This window comes from Stigmatopora argus, chromosome 4, assembly GCF_051989625.1.
Source record: "Stigmatopora argus isolate UIUO_Sarg chromosome 4, RoL_Sarg_1.0, whole genome shotgun sequence".
NCBI lineage: Eukaryota > Metazoa > Chordata > Actinopteri > Syngnathiformes > Syngnathidae > Stigmatopora > Stigmatopora argus.
This window is the reverse complement of record NC_135390.1, coordinates 18,069,764-18,089,075: the sequence shown is the minus strand read 5'-3', so window position 1 is coordinate 18,089,075 and position 19,312 is coordinate 18,069,764. Positions and strand designations below refer to the sequence as shown.

General features: G+C 47.1%; 1 protein-coding gene across 1 annotated transcript; it reads right to left on the bottom strand.

The window, feature by feature from the left end:
- Positions 1-169: 169 nt before the first annotated feature.
- On the bottom strand, positions 170-18,483 carry lmtk3 (lemur tyrosine kinase 3). Its single transcript, XM_077597977.1, has 16 exons — positions 18,127-18,483; positions 15,354-15,487; positions 14,242-14,386; positions 13,479-13,552; positions 13,269-13,387; positions 13,062-13,149; positions 12,397-12,545; positions 11,684-11,768; positions 10,583-10,704; positions 10,350-10,499; positions 4,519-9,712; positions 4,290-4,429; positions 4,090-4,217; positions 2,593-2,930; positions 2,456-2,531; positions 170-1,293 (listed from the first exon to the last, which is right to left on the bottom strand). Exons 1-16 carry the CDS (start codon positions 18,215-18,217, stop codon positions 1,175-1,177), a joined length of 7,152 nt encoding a protein of 2,383 aa, XP_077454103.1. The 5' UTR covers positions 18,218-18,483; the 3' UTR covers positions 170-1,174.
- Between the last annotated feature and the right edge of the window lie 829 nt (positions 18,484-19,312).

Genomic DNA, 19,312 nt, shown 5'->3' with positions numbered 1-19,312 from the left:
TAACGTTATATAGTCATACTTTTTATTATCTTATAATTATTAAAAATTGAAACTGAATTAATGCTATTTTTGAAAATATTTTTCCAAGAGGGACATTTACTTAATTGAAGTAAAAGTGTTGAAATTTAAAAAAACAGCAAAAGACAGAGATGGAAATACAGCATTCTGATGGAAGTCCACATTTTGTACTTTTTATTTTCCCCTTTGTTTTTACATTATCCCCTGAAAACAATTCTTTAAAACAATACAGGTTTTAAACCGACACTAAAACAGACTAAACAAACTATTTGGACCTTGACTGCATGATGGACTGCATGTAGAAAATCAAATATCTTATACACACACAATAAAAATAAAGCTATTGACTGATGAAAAGCTTTTTTTTCAGTTTTTCATGCTAAGCTACGCTGACTGTCTCAAAAAGAATGACGACACCGCTAAACATACAAAGACAGGAAACTATCATACAGATTGGAATACATCAGCAGGAAAAATGATACAAAATACTTTTTGGGCGCAATTAAGACGGCTTAAAAAATATTTAGCTTTTTTCTTATAAGTCCATCTTACAGAAGGTTTAACCTAGATGCAGATCCTGTCCCAAATAATAAGTCATTTTATGCTAATAGCATCAAATAAATGAGATTTATAAATAAGTGCATAAAGAAGTGCATAGCCGTTGGCTAAGCAAACATGAAAAACAAAAAGCGAGCGCTATCGGGAACTCAAAAGTTAAAAAAAAAAGTTGGTTGTATTGAATTTTTCATGCAGTTTAAGACATCTAAAAGTAATCAGTTCTAAAATGATATCGTATTCCCTTTGTATGACGATGTTTTTGTACAAATGTCAAAGTCTTGTGAGGGGATTGGAGCCAAACCGACTGCAATGAAAAAGCATGTGTGAAGTCAGGCCTGGAATGAAGAGCCTAAAAATGTCCAAATTTCAAATAAATAAATCCTAATCCAAACAACAAAAGAAACAAACGGCTTTTGCTTTTGAGGATCAGCGAGGCTATCGCCGCAGAGCTTTTCCATTGAACTTTCCTCCTTCCAAAGATGCTGGAATGAAACTCTGTAAACAGTGTCGCTGGTCAAAACTGGATCCTTTCCAGTCTTCCGTCCGCCTATCCGGTAGAAAAATAGCCTCTGTGCTTGCTGGAGTCTCCCAGCGTTCGTCACGCCACGTGGGGGTCCTTGGCGGGGCTGACGGTGAAGCGGGATGTCATGGCGTTGGCTCCGCCCACGGGAACCCTGGCCTCTTTGCGCTTGGAGTCTTTGCTTTTGTTGCCGGGACCTGTTCCACAGCCAAAGAGACCATTTGACCTTCTAACTTGGATGTAATAAATCCGTGAGCGAGAGGATAAAGAATATGTGCATAGGAATATTGTTTGGACAATTAAACAACTTTAATTAACTTAGGACGTCTGTGTTTAGATAACTATGTTGACTACTACTTCTTGTGTTGACTACTTATTTATTACTTATTTCTTGATTATTTATGTATTATTATTATAATTATTTATTGATTATTTATGTATTAGTTTTATAATTATTTAATGATTATTTATGTATTATTATTATTTATGGATTATTGTTATTATTTATTGATTATTTACGTATTAGTGTTATAATTATTTATTGATTATTTATGTATTAGTTTTATAATTATTTATTGATTATTTATGTATTATTATTATAATTATTTATTGATTATTTATGTATTATTATAATTATTTATTGCTTATTTATGTATTATTGTTATTATTTATTGATTATTTATGTATTAGTTTTATAATTATTTATTGCTTATTTATGTATTATTATTATAAGTATTTATTGATTATTTATGTATTATTTTTATTATTTATTGATTATTTATGTATTATTATTATTTATTGATTATTTTTCTGTTCATTTGTGTATTTGTTGTTGTTACTTGTGCACTTCCCTACTTATTTATGTTGTTGACTACTTCTTTATTTATTGTTTATTTATTGATAATTTAGCTGATTTTTTGTTAGTTTGTTGTTGTTATTTGTCCACTTCCGTATTTATGCTGTGGACTACTTAATTATTTATTATGTATTAATTATTTATCTGATAGTGTGTTTGTTTGTTGTTAATTGTTGACTTCTCTACTTAGTTGTATGTTGTTGATTACTTATGTGACCACTTATTTATTTATCATTTATGCATTTATGATTTATTTTTTGATTATTTATGTTTTGTTATTATTTACTTGTCTGTTTGTTTGTTGTTGTTATTTCTGCACTCTGTGGTGAAGCTTTAAATCTTATTATTGTTGTTTAATGACAATAAAAGCATTTAATCATTAAAAATTTCAATTCAAATGTCCCCGATCAAAAATCGGAGTTGATTCGAACTCAGGCCCGATCGAGTCATTTTCAGAGGATCGGAATTGGGTAAAAAAAAAAAAAAAAAGATCTTTAGCTCACCGTGTAGCGTGTTTTTGACAGCGAACGCAGCTGGACTGGTGGGCGTTGATGTACTCAGCGCATTGGTTGGAGTTTCCTGGGAAAAACACAGCTGGTTCAAAGATCAACATCTACGAATGGTCTCCTCGGCGGCGTACCTGATCAAAGAGATAGATGGTGACATCATCAAAAAAGGACACGTTTCTCCCCCTGTCTCTCGCGCTGTCCAGCGGCTCCTTGGGCGACTTGAGCAGACTCCTCAGACCCACGCGTTTGTCCACGTCCGTCTCGGTGACCACGATCACCCTGCGCTGCTGACTCTCGTCCTCCGCCTCGTCTTCCTCGTCCTCTTCGGGCTCGCTCGGCGGGAGCAAGCCTCTCCGCCTGCCGATCCGATTGCCGATGGCCCCGTCCCCGAGCCCCCCTTTGCCGGCCGGGGAGAGGGGCAGTGTCAAGGCGAGGGGGGGCAGGGCTAGAGACAGACGGGCTACTTTTGCTAACGGACAAACAGACAAAAATACGATTCATTTTTTTCGTTGCTGGTAAAGATATGGATTTTCATTCATTCATGCAGTCATTTTTTGAACCACTTGTCCTCACAAGGGTCACAGGGGGTGCTGGAGCCTATCGCAGCTAACTGCAGGCACCAGGCAGAGGACACCCCGAATTGGTGGCCAGCCAATAGCGGGGTACAAGGAGACAAAGGACAACCAATCGTGGCTAGGGGCAATTTAGAGTGTTAGCCAGCTAGCCTAGCATGGATGTTTTTGGAATCTAGGAGGAAACCGGAGCACCCGGAGAAAACCCACGCAAGCCCAGGGAGAACATGCAAACTCTACACGGTGAGGACCCACCGGGGATCGAACCCTCGTCCGCAGAACTGCGAGGGCGAGGCACTAACCACCCGATCACCGGGCTGCCATATATATTTTGCGGTTTATCTTTCATTTTGCAGTACTTTACCCGCACAAGTTATCTACCTCTCATATTGCACCACATTTGCCGCAGTTTTGGAATTGGCTAACTAATAGTCGTAATAGAAATAGTATATATCTCGTGTATACCAGTTTTTATGCATTTTTGGGATAGTTCTTGACTTTATGTTTGTGCTTCTTCGACGGCGCCTGAGTCAAGAAATGTCAAATTATACGTTTTCCCGTATTTTATACGTTTTTTGATCATTTGAACTTGTGTACGCCGTATAACAACTTTTGTACGGGATTTTTTTGAAGTACGTTTTTTTTGTAAAACCGATCTGGTTTTAGCCATTTCGGCTCTAATCCGGATCGTCTCGGTCACTGTTAGCAAACCAAAAAAATCATTGTCGACCGCTAGTAGTCATGCTTTAAGCATGATATGTCACACATCCGCCTTTTCACTATCTAAATATAGCGCGTCAGCAAGCAATGTACCCAGACAGTCAAGCTGTCAGTGTCATACAGCGATATGTACAAATTCTTGAAATTTAGTGTATATACTGATTGGGCACCCCGTCCACTTTGGAGAAAATGTTAGACTTTTAAGTGCGCCCTATGTGAGTAAATAAGTGCCGCGTTGCATTTGTACGTTTTTTTTATCGCTTAATAAGGGGAGCCATTGTCCGAGGTTGCCAGGTATGAGAATTACCCGTCAATCAATGAGCGAAACGAACAAACCTTTGATCGCCTGGTTAGCCGATGACTGCAGCGTCGTAACCTCTGCTCGTTCAATCACAGTCAGCGTCTCGGTTTCTTCCCCTTCCGTGTCAGGTTGGTGGTCCGAAGTGGTTTCGTCCTCTGTTGGTCTGCAAAAACCAAGAGTCGTTTGGTTCTCGGGACGTGACCTGAGATCCAATGACACGGGCTGGTTTCATTACCTTTGTTCTTCCACCGTGGCCGTCTCGGTCGTTGTTTCCCCCCAGGGCCGAAGCGTGGCGGCGTCCTTGACTGTCGCCCCCCATAGCACGTTTGTTTTCACGTTTTCGCTCAAGGAGAACTGCAGTCGCTCCTCGCACACCTGGACAAAAGCAAACGGGAGACGCAGAGCTGAAACGAAGAGAAACCGAGAGACAGAGTTTCTTTCTCGGAGGAAACGTCGTTTCTGACCTGCATCATCAGGCCATTCTCTGTGGTCATCTTGGAAAGACAAGTCTGGTCCTTGGTCTCTGAGGCTTGTCCCGGAGACCGCGACAGGACATCCGGATCTGCATCTGAGGACTCTACCTCATCACTGGATCCATCAGGAGCTTGGATATGACTGGTCTCTTCTCCCGCCACGCTTGTATCGGCGCCCTTTGGATCGGGTGTCTTTTTGAGGGACTCCAAAAGGTCCAGGTTCTCCAAGAAAACGCCGCCCAACGTCTCTTCCTCGTCACCCGATATGCAACACAGTTGTTCCAGTTTCTCAAAGTCCTCCAGGGCTTCCTCGTGCATGTCTTTCCATTCGGAAATTAATAACTCGGGCAGGTTATTCATCGGACTGGCGTCATCTCGAACTTCCGCCTCCAAGGAGACGCCGCTTAAATCCGTTTTGGGAGATCCCGCCTCCGTAAAGTCGACTTTCGTCGGGGCGCCGAACGCCTCCGTTTCGGAAATGGATGGCGGTGGACTCGGGAAAGAATCGTCTGAACTTTCCAGTTTTTCATCCTGGACGTCAAGGTCAATGCTTTGAGGAGGACTGGGGAAGTCAACCGAGCTGAAGTTGTCTTCTGGGGGATCCGCTATGTCTCCAAAGTCCTCTTCTAACGTCGTTGCAGTGCTAGCACTAGCTTCCGTAGGGCGCTCCGCGGGACAGGGACTTTGTCTTTCTATCGTGGAATGAAGGTTTTCCTGCTCTGCGAAGTTCTCCTGTTGAGCTTCAGCAATGCAAACGGCTACGTTAGCATGCTCGCTCTCCAAAGTGTGAGAGAAACAGTTGACCAAAGCAGCATCCTCGTCAACTTTGGGTGACGCTTCTTCTTTCTGGAGCTCACTCAGTTGACGCTGAGGCCAAGTGTTGAAATTTTGATTCTCCTCCGAGCCTGTAATAAGCTCCTCCCTGATGGTGTCCGTCCTTTGCTCCGAGTTTTCCGGATCGGGGATTTCACTGTTTTCCACCTCCGTGGATAATTTCCCAGACCCCTCAAATCTATTGGTCCTCTCCAGGCTCTCCTGATTTTCCACCTGTAGAACGAACTGCGCATCATCCCCACGAGCCTTTCGCTCCCCCGAAAGACTTCCCGTTACCCCCTGCCTTTCGTCATTCCGCGACTCCTCACATCCGACCGACTTGGCGGGGTGGGGTTCACTTCCCGCGAGTTGGTCATTTCCCTCCGTTTCCCAGAACTCCCGACCCACCACGAGACGCTCGGCCACCTCCCACTCTTCGGCCCGGAAACCGGGGAAGGGTTCGGACCTCGGTTCGTTACCCGGACACTTCTCCGGAGAAGCCCATTGGTCGTTTTCGTCCGGCCAAACGGGCAATTCAGCCATCTTGTCAGATTCCAAGTCGACCCGCTCGATGGCATCGAGGACATCGCCAGTCCGATTCTGTGCTTCTCTCGGGGGTGAGCTCTCGTGACTTAGCTCCGAGCTAGCTAGCGCTTTCTCAGACTCAGTCCTGATGTTCTCGTAGTCTGTCAGGCCCAGCTGGTTCTGCTCGTAATGGTGCAGGTCAGGAAACTTGTTTCTCATCTCAGGGTCGTCAAACATTTCCTCCGCCAGTGAAGCTAAAGCTACGTCGGGCGACGCTAACGACGATGTGGCGGTGGAAGTACCGAGCGGGTGAGACAATTTGGACTCAGATTCTCCAATTGTATTTCCACAGACGGTCAAAGGAAGAACGTCGTTTTCGGTTTTGCCGTATTGGGCGGGTATAGTCCGATCTTTTCTGAAAATGGCATCCTTTGTGGATGACTGAAGGTCCGCCGGATAACCGTCACCTTGCGAAAAGCGCTTAAGTGGCGCGTCTTCTAATTTGGAGAACAACGTATCGATAAAGTCATTGCAGTCTTGGGTTAGGAGACCATCCATTAACTTCGGACCGTTTAGGAAAATGCCAGAATCGTCTCTCCGTCCTGATTGGAAGCCTCGCTTGGGGAAATCTCCGAGACCCTCCGGATGAGAGAAGACATTGAGACACGATGTCACGTTCTCAGACAACTGGATTCGGTTCCTGGCGGAGTTCTTGTGTTCACCTTCGCCCTCTTCTTCCGTTTCGGTTTTTTCCTCGATCCCGGTGAGCGGCCCCCTCTCGCCCCCCCGGCCGGCGCCGGGCCTGGAGCCGCCGAGTCCGTCGCCGCCCCTCCGGCTCGGCCCCTCCCCTTCCCAGTCGCTGTCCGAGAAATAGGCCGAGTCCCGATGGGGCGTTTCGTTCCCGAGGGCCCGCCAGGCGCCGCCAGCCGATCCCGTCCAGGAGTCGCTCGGAGTGAGGCAGTCCGCCGAGCTGGACGTCATGGGGGACAGGACCGAGTCGGTCGGGGTGACCGGGAACACGTCATCTGAGGCGTCCCAGTCCGGCGTGGGCGGGGCGGCGGCCACTTGGGCCACACCTTTTGGTGAATGGCTGTCTTTGTGATCGAGGGAATGGTCGTCCACCATCTTGGCGTTTGGGGGACAGTGATTCAGATCCCATTCAGAAGACACCTTATCAGAATCGAGTACTGCAATACGATCTCCTCCCTCGCCAAGCTGGATCCTCGGGCCGTTGTGGAAAAACGAAGTTTCCTGGCTGCAATCTGTGACGTCTTTGTTTCGGTTTTTGGGGGAACCTTCCGAGAGATCTAGTTCCTCTCCCCTGGCGGGTAAAGCGGGTCCGTCTGTACTCTCCACGGCGGTTTTGAGCGAGGTGACGTCACCCGCGTTGCGTCCTCGTGTCTCGGAGTGAATAGCCGAGCCTATGTGAAGGACGGGGATCTCGGGTCTGCTGGCCACTTTGATCTCGGGTTTTTTGGCGCGTTTGGTGACTTGGGCGTAGATGGCCTCGGTTGGGGTTTCGTCTTTGGCTCTCCCGCATGAGCCGACGGAGGTTTCCGACTGAAAACGAATGGTCTGAGCCGAATTGGGGTCGATGCATATGGACTCGTACACGGGCGAGAGCGGCGTGGGGGAGCAATCTGCTTCCTTCCTGTTTGCGGCCGGCTTTTGTCTGGATATGATTTCGGTGAGGAAGGTCTCCGCAGATTGGATCTCCTTCAGGAACTCCTCCCTGGTCATTTCTTCCTCCACTTTCTGTACTTCCTCCTCGGTCTCTTGCGGGGCGGCACTTTCGGAGAGCGCCCGGCGAGACCGGCCGGCGTCCGTGGAATGGCCGTCCTCGGACGCGGGCGCTTCCTCGTCCGCCGGCAGGCTTGATCCTGCCGGGTAGAGGTATTTGACTGGATCGTTTCCCGATCCTCCGTTCCCGCCCGAGTGGGAGTCGGCGTCGATCTCCGTCAGAAAAAGATCTCCCCGGAACGATGGGCTGGCGCTCCGAGCCGCGGGTTCTTTCTCCGTTCCCGCGCCGTCCCCGCCTTTGTCTGCCACGTGCTCCATGATCGGAGACCGCCAATGGCGCATTCCTGGGTCGGTCGATGCAAAATGGGGGGGGTTTTCACCGTCTGTCTTCCCCCGCCGCCCACCCGCGCACGGAAGGTCCGACTTGGGCTGGTTTGTCCCTGTTGCCGTGGAGATCTCCGTCAGAAATAAGTGCATGGGCGATTTCTTGGCCGCGGCGATAAGGTCCGCGTCTTCCTTCCAAATGGCCGGTAAGATGGTGTCCAGGCGGGACTGGGTCCTCTTCATCCCGCCGGAAAAGGGTCCGGTCTCGGAAAGCCCGCCCCCGGCTTTCCCGGGCGACGCCAAGGGAGAGTCGTCCTCGTCCGAGTAGGTGGGACTGGACGGAGACCGCTCGCCGTTTCCGGGCCGAGGTACGTGACGGTAAATGGGGCGCAGGGGGTTCTCTCTACGGATGGGGGACTCAAAGTCTTTCACGCGGGGGGGAGCGCCAGCGCCGCAGTCCCGCGTCGTCGAAGGGCTCTCGCGATGAGACGGCGGATCTCGAACGCGACGGTGACTGTACCCGGGGTAAGAATCCGGGTGGTAGCTGGGCCGAGTTCTTTGTTTGGAGTGGGGAGGGAGAGGCGGCGCACACCCCTGCGTCGCCGGGTAAATCGGGTGACTGGACGGTGGGAGGGAGGGCGAGAGGGACGGCGAGGGCGGCAAGGTGTGTCGGGCGCGGTGGAGCCCCAAGTGGCCGTAACTGGAAGGCGGGCAGCTGTTCATCTGGAGGGGGTCGGTCTGGATTTTGCCGCTGGCGTTGTAATGGGGGAGTCCTCGGTAGCCCAGCGGGGGGGCCGGGAGGGGGCGCGAGAGGAGCGGCTTGGCCGAGGACAAAGACAGGGAGCGAGGTTTCGGGGGGAGGACGGGAGCTTGAGGACGGGACGAGGCCTTCTGCTCCGGACTGACATTCTGGTCAACGTCCTCCCCTAAATTGATCACCGAGAAGTCGTTGACTCGGCTGGAGGCGTGTCCGAGCTCGGCCACGCCCACGTCCGCCACCTGGAGCTTGACCTCGCCGCATCGCACGGTGCGGACGCCGTCCGAGGGGCGGTGGGGCGCTCGCTCTTTTCCCAACAGGCCGCTGCGGATCTCCACCAGCTCCACGTCTCCCGGACCGGCGGTGGCGGCGGCGTCCGAGCGACGGGGGGGCTGGCTCTTCCCTTTGAGGCTGGGCGACTGGTCTCGGGGAGTGTGCTCCTCCAATCGGATGTAGTACTCGCTGGCCAGGGAGGGGCTGCGCGCGCTGATGACCGGGACCACCGTGGGGGTGTCCAGGGACTGCCGCTGATGGTTGTTGTTGTTGGCCGAGGGGATGGCTTGGGCCGGGGGGAGCGGTTTGTAGCCTCGCCTGGCGTGGGCTTTCTCCCAAAAATATTCAAAGTTCAAGCCTTTGCTGGTTTCGGTCACGGTCAGGATGTCGTCCAGTTCGGACGAGGAATGCGCCCCCCGGTGGCCCACGGTTTCCAGCAGCGGGTAGGAGGAGCCGTGCCGCTCCTCGCCGGCGCGTTGCCGCTCCCTCTGCCGTCGGTGCGCCGCCGCCCGGAAGGCCGGCGGGCGGAGCGAGTCCCAGCGTCTTTCGAAGGACTCCTCGCTCTCGCCTCTCCGTCGCCTGCCGCCGCCGCCGTCGGAGTCGGAGCCGGCGTCGCCGCGCTCCCGGTCTTCTCGGTCCTCGTCCCCGGCGCTCCCTCGCTCGGCCGCCAGGAGGGAGGAGAGGAGGAGGAAGACCTCGGCCGCCGACGGCCGCTGTGGCGGAGGGAGCCAGCAGGACTGCATGATCTCGTACCTGAGGAGGTGGTGGAGGAGTTGGGAAAGTGGGAGAGGGAAGGAGAAGAGAGCGTAAGAGAGGAGAGGGGAGAGGAAAGAGAGGAGGAGAAGGGAGAACAGAGGGCATGGGAGGGAAAGGGAAGACAGGAGGTGAAGGAAAAATAAGAGAGGAGATGGGAGGCAAAAAGAGGAAAGTAGGAGAGGGAAGGGGAAGAGAGGAGGTGAAGGGAGAGGGGAGGGGAGGGAAAGGGAACAGGCGAGGAGAAGGGAGAGGGGAGAGGAGGGGAAAAGAGGAAAGTAGGAGAGGCCAGGGGAGGAAGGGAGAGTGGATGGGAGTAAAAGCCAGAAAATTAGGAGGGGGAGAGAGAGAGAATGAGAAGAGGAGAGGCGAGGGAATGAGTAGAAAGTAAGAAAGGGATGGAGAGGAGAAGGGAGGGGAGGGGAGAGGAGAGGAGTGGAAGAGAGGAGGAGGAGAAGGAAGGGAAAAAGAGGGAAAAAAGTAAGAGAGGAGATGGGTGGGAAAGACAGAAGAGTAGGGGAGGAACGGAGGGGAGCGAGAGAAGAGGAGATAAAAAAGAAAAGAAGACAAGTTTGGTAAAAAAAAAAAAAATTAAAAAATTGAAATCCCATGACACAAGTGTCACTTGGTCACCGACCAGTAATCGGCGTGCGAGAGTTTGAGCCTGGGCTGTGCCAGCGTGATTTGCCGCTCCCGGATGACAAAGGTCAGGACCTCCTCGTCGCTGAGGTGGCGGTGAGGCTGAGAGCCAAACTCAAAGAGTTCCCAGATCACCACCCCCAGGGACCTGCAAAGAGGACACGGTCCAGAGGACACCACTCAGGACGGAAGACGGCTAACTTGGAAGGAGCTTTCTGGCCGCAAACGCACCACACGTTGCTGCTCTTGGTTTGGTCGGTGACGATCAGGGATCCTCGGTACTCCTCCAGGAGCTCGGGAGCGATCCATCGTAGAGGGACCCAAAGCTTGTCGGGAGTTAGGTAATAATCCTCCTGCACGCACAAAAAAAGATGAATTATTTCTATGCTTGTCTGCAGGGGCGGAGCTAGAAAAAAATGATCAAGTGCCTTTTCCTTCTATCAATCAATCTAATGTTTTCCTCCATTTGGATTCAATGCTTTGTAGGAACAAACTGGGATTTTTGGGGTCATTGTAGACCACAAATAAGACTTTTTTTTAGCCTTAAAGATGAAAAACTCTAATTAGCTCATTTAAAAATCCTGTTATCGTTCTCAAAATGTCTTTGACCTCATTTTTGTCCTTGGTTATATCATTTTTGTATATTCACACTTGCCTTTAAAAAAATTCGATTAGACTGCATGTGTCCAAGTGGCGGCCCGGGGGCCAAATCTGGCCCGCCGCATCATTTTGTGTGGCCCGGGAAAGTAAATCATGAGTGCCAACTTTCTGTTTTAGGATCAAATTAAAATGAAGAGTATAGATGTATAATACATTTCCTGATTTTTTCCCCTTTTAAATCAATAATTGTAATTTTTTAATCATTTTTTTCTGTGTTTTTAGTTCAAAAAACATTTTGTAAAATCTAAAAATATATTTAAAAAAAGCTAAAATAAACATTGTTTTAGATCTATAAAAAACTGAATATTCAGGGATGTTAATCCAGTTCTTTTAATCCATTTATTTAAAAAAAAATCTACATATTATATCTAAAATGGTCCGGCCCACGTGAAATCAAGTTGACGTTAAAGCAGCCCACGAACCAACCGGAGTCTGACACCCTTGGATTAGACTGTAGGTCAACTCGTGCTGCATTCACTGCAGTGGAAAATTGGAGTTTCGCACTCAAAAAAGTCCAACTAAGTGAAACTTTTGGATTTTTTCCCCCTTTGGTGCCTGCCTTTTTAGGGTGGCAGTTGCCCCCTCATGCCACCCCGGTGATCCGCTCATGGCGTCTAATTATCTATGACATTTTGTAGCAGCGATGAGCAAAAAAATGGTGTTTTGGCATACCTTATAATGATTATTGGAGAGGCCGTAGTCACCTATCCTCACGGTGAGGTCGGAGGTCAGCAGGCAGTTTCTTAAAGCCAGATCACTACAAACAACAAACAACAACATTAGCATTTGACATGTTAGCCGCATTTTCATTTGACGGAATCTGTCTGTTTTCTTTTTTAGAGACTGAAACCAACAATGGTGATTTAAGTGGGAAGGGGCAGCCTGGCCAGAGGAAGAACAACTTTATATTTTGGTCCCAAATTGGTAAAAATGTCAAATGAATCAGACATAACTGTTTACAACTTGAACACTAGGTGTCACCAACCCTGATGTAGACCATCCAGGCACCCGTTATTAAAAGAAGCACTTTATATTAATATTATTTTTATATATTAATATTTATTTTAAGGCTAGGTGGTAGTAGTACCACTGGGGTTACTTGCCATCTTGGTGGTAGTGTGCAAATGAGGGGGATAATAACAGTTCAGTTATATTTCACTTTTATTTGTATTTAAAATTTAAGAATGGCTTTTTTTGAGTGTTAAATATTTTCCCAAGATGCTTAAAATGTTCAAATTTTCAAGTTTTTCAAGTAAAATGTTGCTCTCATTTGTATTTTTCCCCCCACTCATGAGTTTGAATTGAAATTGAAAAATGTTGTTGTTGTTTTTAGTTTTTATAACTTGACCTTCCCAATTCCAATGGATTGAACGTCTATTGCCGACCTGTGGATGTAGTTGTTGTCGTGAAGGTGCAGCAGACCCGAGGCGATCTCAAACGCCATCCGCTGGAGGGTCAAAAGGTCCCGATTGGGGAGATCCGGCGTCATCCCGTCGGACTTCCGCTGGGCTCGAAGGTAGCGCTTCAGGTCGCCCTGCCAGGGAGACGCAAAGTCAGCTTCCGCACGGGATCAAACCATCCGACAAATGCGCGGGGGTCCGACCCCGTCGTGAAAATGTCGCCCTTTTGCACTAACTTTATGTAGATTGAAAAAATTGAATTCTTTTTTTTAAAAATCAAATAGCGCAAGGCCTGGGTAGATGATTTTGTTTTTTGGGCAGTCGCACATGCTGACTACCGAGCTACTGAAAATGGTTAGCTTGTTATTAATGTTCATTTGGTAGTGAACTTTGAACATTTAGCCCAATTTTTTTAATAGTGGAAATCATCCCCCCCCCAAAAATTAAAAAGATAAAATAAAAAAAATAACATATATATACACATATATATACATATATATATATATATATATATATATATATATATATATATATATATATATATATATATATATATATATATATATATATATATATATATGTATATATATATATATATATATATATATATATATATTTAATTTATTTATTATTTTTTACAGTGTACTTACCAGCTGGCAGAATTCCATCACCAGCAGATACGGGAGGCTTTCGTTGCACTGGCCCAAACATTGAAGTATGTTGGGATGTTTCAGACTCCTGTGTGGGGACACGGTTCCCAATCAAAGTGTACGTTTTTGGGGTAAAAATTTGAATAAAAACTGGATTTAAAAAAAAGAGTTGAGGTCCAAATAAAGGCACGTCTATTTTTGCCTGACCTGTACGGCTCCGATTCAGCCAAGAACTTCCTCTGTTCCAAAGGACCGGCGCTGACGCGTAACTCCTTCACCACCACCTGCGAGGAGCCGCAGTCGCACAGCACCTCGGCCAGGATCACCTGCAACGCGGCGAGGAACACCAAAGAAATGGAGCGTGATTCCCGGACTATAATCCGTATGCGTAATTTGTATAGGATGGTGTGCGCTTACTTTTCCGAACCAGCCGTTTCCAATCTCCTGCAGATAGTTCAAGGTGTGCCTTTTGAAGCCCTGAGATGTGGCGTCTGCAAAAAAACAAGACCAGTGTGTCCATCATTCTCAAATATCTTCTGAAAAATCTACACTTCATTAAAAGAGACCGGTGACCACTTAAAAAAACCAAAATTCTTGCACACCCAAAAACCCTGAAATACTGAAAACGATCTCCCACGCAGACTGAAAAACAAAAACTCACTCCTAAACAGATTTCATCTCCCCCAACAACTTCTCTCACACACCCAGAAACTCTCATGGAAATACTACTACTATCTCACACAAATACTGAAAAGGCCAAACCCCTCCTTCTCATACCCAAAACTCAGCAAAATCCCCCAAAAATGCCAATTGAACCAAAATTCCGGGACACCCGAAAGCCCTGAAATACTGAAAACTATCCCACACGCATACTGAAAAACTAAACACTGTCATTCTAAAGCCAAAATCACACTCCTAAATATATTTCAACAACCCCAAAAACTCTAAAACTTCCACAAAAAAACTCTCAAGCACCCTTTCCCCCGACCCAAATTCGTTCACCTCCAAAAAAAAGCCCATACCAAAACAAAAGAACTAACATGGGTACGAAACAGCTTTTTTTGTCGTTTATAAACCCGAGCAATGTAAGATCTGGAATCTGATTGGATCCCTCCCTTGGCCTGTTGCCGGGCAAGCGCCAGATATTTTCTTTCCCCCATTTTTTTGTTTTTTTTTTTACCTCCGCCGTGCAACGCGGCGCAGTTGGGCCTCTCCCTGACGGGCAAGGTGTAGACCTCCGGGAGCGAGGGGCAGGACGACAGGCTGTCCTCCTGGATGGGGCTGGAGCCCCCGGAACACTCTTCCCCGTCGGCATTGTCAAATTCCTGCAAGCCAGAAAAATACCCACGGGCGTCGGGGTTGCTCGTCACAATGTTCACGTCTCCCAGAAACATGTCTTGGAATACTTCCTCATGATTGAGAAGCGTAAAATCTTGGGTTGAATTGGACATCCTTTTTTTAAAATTGAATTGATTTGAAATTACCGTATTTTCACGACTATAAGGCGCACATAAGTCTTAAATTTTCTCCCAAATAGACACGGCGCCTTATAATCCAGTGTGCTTTATATATGGACCAGTACTAAAATTGTTATCACGATAAAATCAAATAAATCAGTGGATAGGGTACACCATTCTCTACAGCTCTCACAACTACGGCAAGCAGCCCCCGACTCTACTATTTTCCCCGTAGAAAAAGTACTGCGCAGTGACTGCTGGGATGTGTAGTTCTTTTGTCAATACACCCAATGGATTGTGGCCTGGACATCGACATCAACACAGCTTTACGAAGCGTGGAAGGCAGCGCCAGACTTTTTAGCACGTTACGATGCCGCGTCGCTAGTTTTAGCGTTTTTGAGAGGTGAGGTGCGCGTACATTGAATCTAACTCCTTTTTAAAGGCCATTGTGCGGAGCCGACGGCCATATTGGGTGTGGCAACAGGCATTCAGAAAGTAGTTTTTAGCACATTACGACAACTAGTTTCAGTATTTTTGAGAGGTGAGGTGTGCTTACATTGAATCCGACTCCTTTTTAAAGGGCGTTGTGCGGAGCCGAAGGCCATATTGGGTGTGGCAACCGACATTTGGGGAGGACTTTTTAGCACGTTACGATGCCACGTCGCTAGTTTTAGCATTTTTGAGAGGTGAGGTGCGCGTACATTGAATCTAACTCCTTTTTAAAGGCTGTTGTGCGGAGTCGGCGGCCATATTGGGTGTGGCAACCGGCGTTCGGAAAGTTTTAGTACATTACGACAACTAGTTTCAGTATTTTTGAGAGGTGAGGTGTGCTTACATTGAATCCGACTCCTCCCCTTTTGCAGCAGAGGCAGGTGAGAAGCAGCAGGACAAAGGAGACCAGCCCGGAGCAAGAGATGAGGATGACCACGTACGGTGGAGGCGACAGCGAGGCCGTCCTGCCCTGAGAAACTGAGCGGAAAAACAAAACAAAAACAGAAGAACGACACTCAGTTGGGCCACATTCTCTTTTGCGAGGGTCAGTTTTTTTTTTTTTAGGAGACTTGTCGGAATCACAAAGGTGTGAAATCGCGTTACGCGGCTCTTTTGTCTCAGAGCGGGGAATTAGCCATTGGAGCGTTGTCCTACGACGGCAAGGTTGAGGTCAACCCCAATGAGGATATCATTCTTTTTTTTTTTCAGGTGGGAAGCAGGAAAGAAAGTCCAAGGTTGAACAACAAAAAGAAAAACTGGAATCAAGAGTTTGAAGTTTGAAAAGTAGCAGCCTGCTCATTCCAGTTTAAAGGACAGAAGCACGAGGAGAGGGAAGTGTCAGCATTCCACTCACAGTTAAGAAGCAAAGGAGGGAGGGGGCGGAGCTTGGAGTTGCTAATTGGGAGGATGGGGGCGGGGCTGGAGTTGCTAATTGGGGGGAGGGGGGTCAAGGTTGAATACTCAGGTGAGAGAGAGAGAAAAAAGGAAAGGGGCACGTGGACATTTGTACCTCAAAGTGCTCGATGGTAGGGACTGAACCATCTGTAGAAAAGAAAAGGGGCGGGGGGCAGGATGGTTAAACACCCTGACATCTGGAGACCCCCGTCGGAAAAGCATACAAGCGTTCTTCGGGTTAACGCTCGGGAAAAAGCACTGGCAAATTCAGACAGGATGGTGTGTTTGTTGGTTTATTTTTTTAGGCCAATCACGTAGCTGTTGGCGTGTCATGGCTAATCTGCCCAAAGGTTTTCAAAATTATTGGTCTGAGTGCTTTTTCTTTTTTTTTTAACCAATCAGATTTCAAGCTTTTTTGTGGAAAAATATGCATTATGGCCGAGAATAGAATAAAATGAATATAATCTGGTGGGGGTACAATTTTTGGTATTCATAAATGTTTTTCAAGATTGACGTCATTATTTTTTGTCGTAAAACACAAAATAAAAAAAATTATATAGGGGTGCACGGCGTGCTGCTTTTTGGGAGTCCGGATACGTTTATCACCATATCACACTGGATATCAATTCTCCAAATATACCATTTTTGATACTATAATCATAAGGAAAAACGATCGTTTACCTTCTTTTCAACGGCAGCCGATGAGTTAACATGGAAAATGCAAAAATAGCAGAAAAATATGTGTGTTGATAATCAAATTTATCCCATGAGAACACATTTCTTCTGACCTTTAGTATTTAAAAAAGACATAAATAAATAATTGACAATTGATCCTTTTACAATCAAATATCTCATTCTTAACATTTCAGTATTGATTTTAACGACTCATATTTTAATTCAATTCAAAGGAGAAAGAATTGAACTGTGTTTTGTAATTCAACTAAAGTCAAAACATTTTTTTAAATATATAACTAAAGTGCTCTTCTACCGGCCCAGTGGATGAGTGGTTACCACATTGACCTCACAGTCCTGGGGTCGAATCCCATGTCCCCCCCAGGCTTGTGGCGGGTTTTCTCCGGGTACTCGGGTTTACTCCCACTTACCTAAAACATACATGCTAGGCTAGCTGGCTAACACTCAAATTTGCCCCTAGCTAGGATTGGTTGTCCTTTGATTAGGGTGTCCTCTCCCTGGCCCAAAAGTCGGCTGGGAAAGGCTCCAGCACCCCCCGCGACCCTCGTGTGGATAAGCGTTCCGGAAAATGAATGAATGTTTTTATATAATTGATTCATTTTCTGAACCGGACAGGCCATCCTCTCCCTTCAAATGGATTGGACGTCTATTCCTGTCAATGGCAGTCCAAGCCCTAAACCCAAACTGTCCAACCAGCACCGTCGTCCATCCCGTGATTCCTCCCAAACGAGTCCCCGGCAAGGTCACCTCACTGTCAAAAGCGCGTACGTAAATTTCCAAGTCCGTTTAAAAATGCATGCATGGCCCCCAAAATGCTTGCCAGCAACTATAAATACGTGACACGTCAAGACTGGCGACGCTTGTTGCGTCCTCGGTGGACACTTTGGACTCCAAGTGGACAACGACCTGCAGAGTTGGGGGGGAAAAAAAGTCACCCGCACCTCCATTATTCGGGGTGAATGCAATCACCATCAAGGATAGCAGGAAATCCATATTTTCATATTTTCTATTTGACGTTAGCTACGACTCCCACAAATACGAGAAACCTATAGAAAAGGGAAATGGGGGGGGGGGGATTTATTTCCATTGGGCCCATATCAAAACAACACAAAGACTCGCTCACATTGCACGACTGTGACATCTCACAAAAGGGGCGTGAGATGGAGGGGGGGGCCTAATTTCACCAAAATAGAAGCTAGCATGGCTTCAAAGGCGGATAAATCCAAGTCATTCTTTTTTATTACTGAATGCCATTGATGTGAGGCCCAAAATTGCGATAACGAAGCGCCCCCCCACCCGTCCAACGATTCCCTTTTATTTGCATCACTGCATGCATGCAGCATTCTCCTGCTGCAATAATCGTTGGCATTATCATCCAGCTCGTTGATAATAAAGCATCATAAAGACGACGGCCCCCCCTCCGCCATCCCGTTATGTCTGCTTTCGCTGACAGCTATCGAATGGAAGGAGCCCCCCTTCCTCCTCGCTCCGTCCTCCGTCTCTCACACCGACCGACCGAGTCGCCTCACCTTCCCTCTGCGGGGCTCCGAGCGCTCTCTCCGGGCTGATGTACGACATGACCCCCGCCAGAGCCAGCATCAGCCAGCAGTGGGGCCGCATCGTCGCCGCCGCCACAACAACAACGGCATCGGTGTCCTCCGGTGCCGGCTCGCCTCGTTGCTTCCTTGCGTCCCCCCTCCTCCTCCTCCTCCTCGCCCCCCACTTCCAGTCGATTTGATTTGATTTCACAATAATAAAATCGCCCCCCTCCCACCCCTCTTCCTTCGCTGACTCCTCTTCTAATCCGCAATTGAACACGGTGGTCTCGGCCGGCTATTGTGCATCCTCAAGCTACTCATACATGACAACATCCAGCCATCGTCAACCCCCCCGTAACCCACCCCCCACCCCACATACTACCTCCTCCTCTTGTGCGCCCCCCAGCACCCAAAAATATATTCACAGCCCCCGTCGGGTGACGTCACGCCCGCATGGTAAGGTGATAATAGTAAATACATAGACGTGACATTAGTATAGTTGTGTAGGATGGCTTTCGGAAATATCATGAGCTCTTAATTGGACACGCCCACCACATAACGCCAACGTCATAAAGGTGCCCAAACTGCGGTCCGCGGCCCAGAGTTGCTCACTTGAAAGAGTGCTTCATTATTTTCAATCAATGTACGAAACTGTATTTTCAGCATTTTGTTTTATACATCCATACGTACTTATTTTGTTACTACCATGCAACTGTGAATAAAAACATTGTATATACAAGGTTAAGGTATTACATTTGCTATATTTTTAATTGAAATGTAGAACTATAATTTGAATCAGATTTTAGTTATATTTTTGGGGTGATGTCTAGTTTTTCTAATTGCTGTTTTGTGCTCTGCATTTTCAGAAGAAAAAAAGAATATTGAATATATCTCCTACTATTACTTGATTGCAAATGTTTAATAGTTTTAATTGTATGCTGGGAAGGTTATATTTATTACAATTTTTACTTAATATAATTTGGATTTTTATCAAGTAATTTCACATTTATACACAAGTATATATATGCATTGAGCAGTTTCACTGCCATTGACGGTAATGGATGTCCAATCCGGTTGGACTGGGAGCTGGCATGATCAATTGATATTAAATTTTGAATTACAAGCATGCAGCCCATGGCTGAAATTTAAATAAGTGTGTATTTTGTTCCAGGTTCTC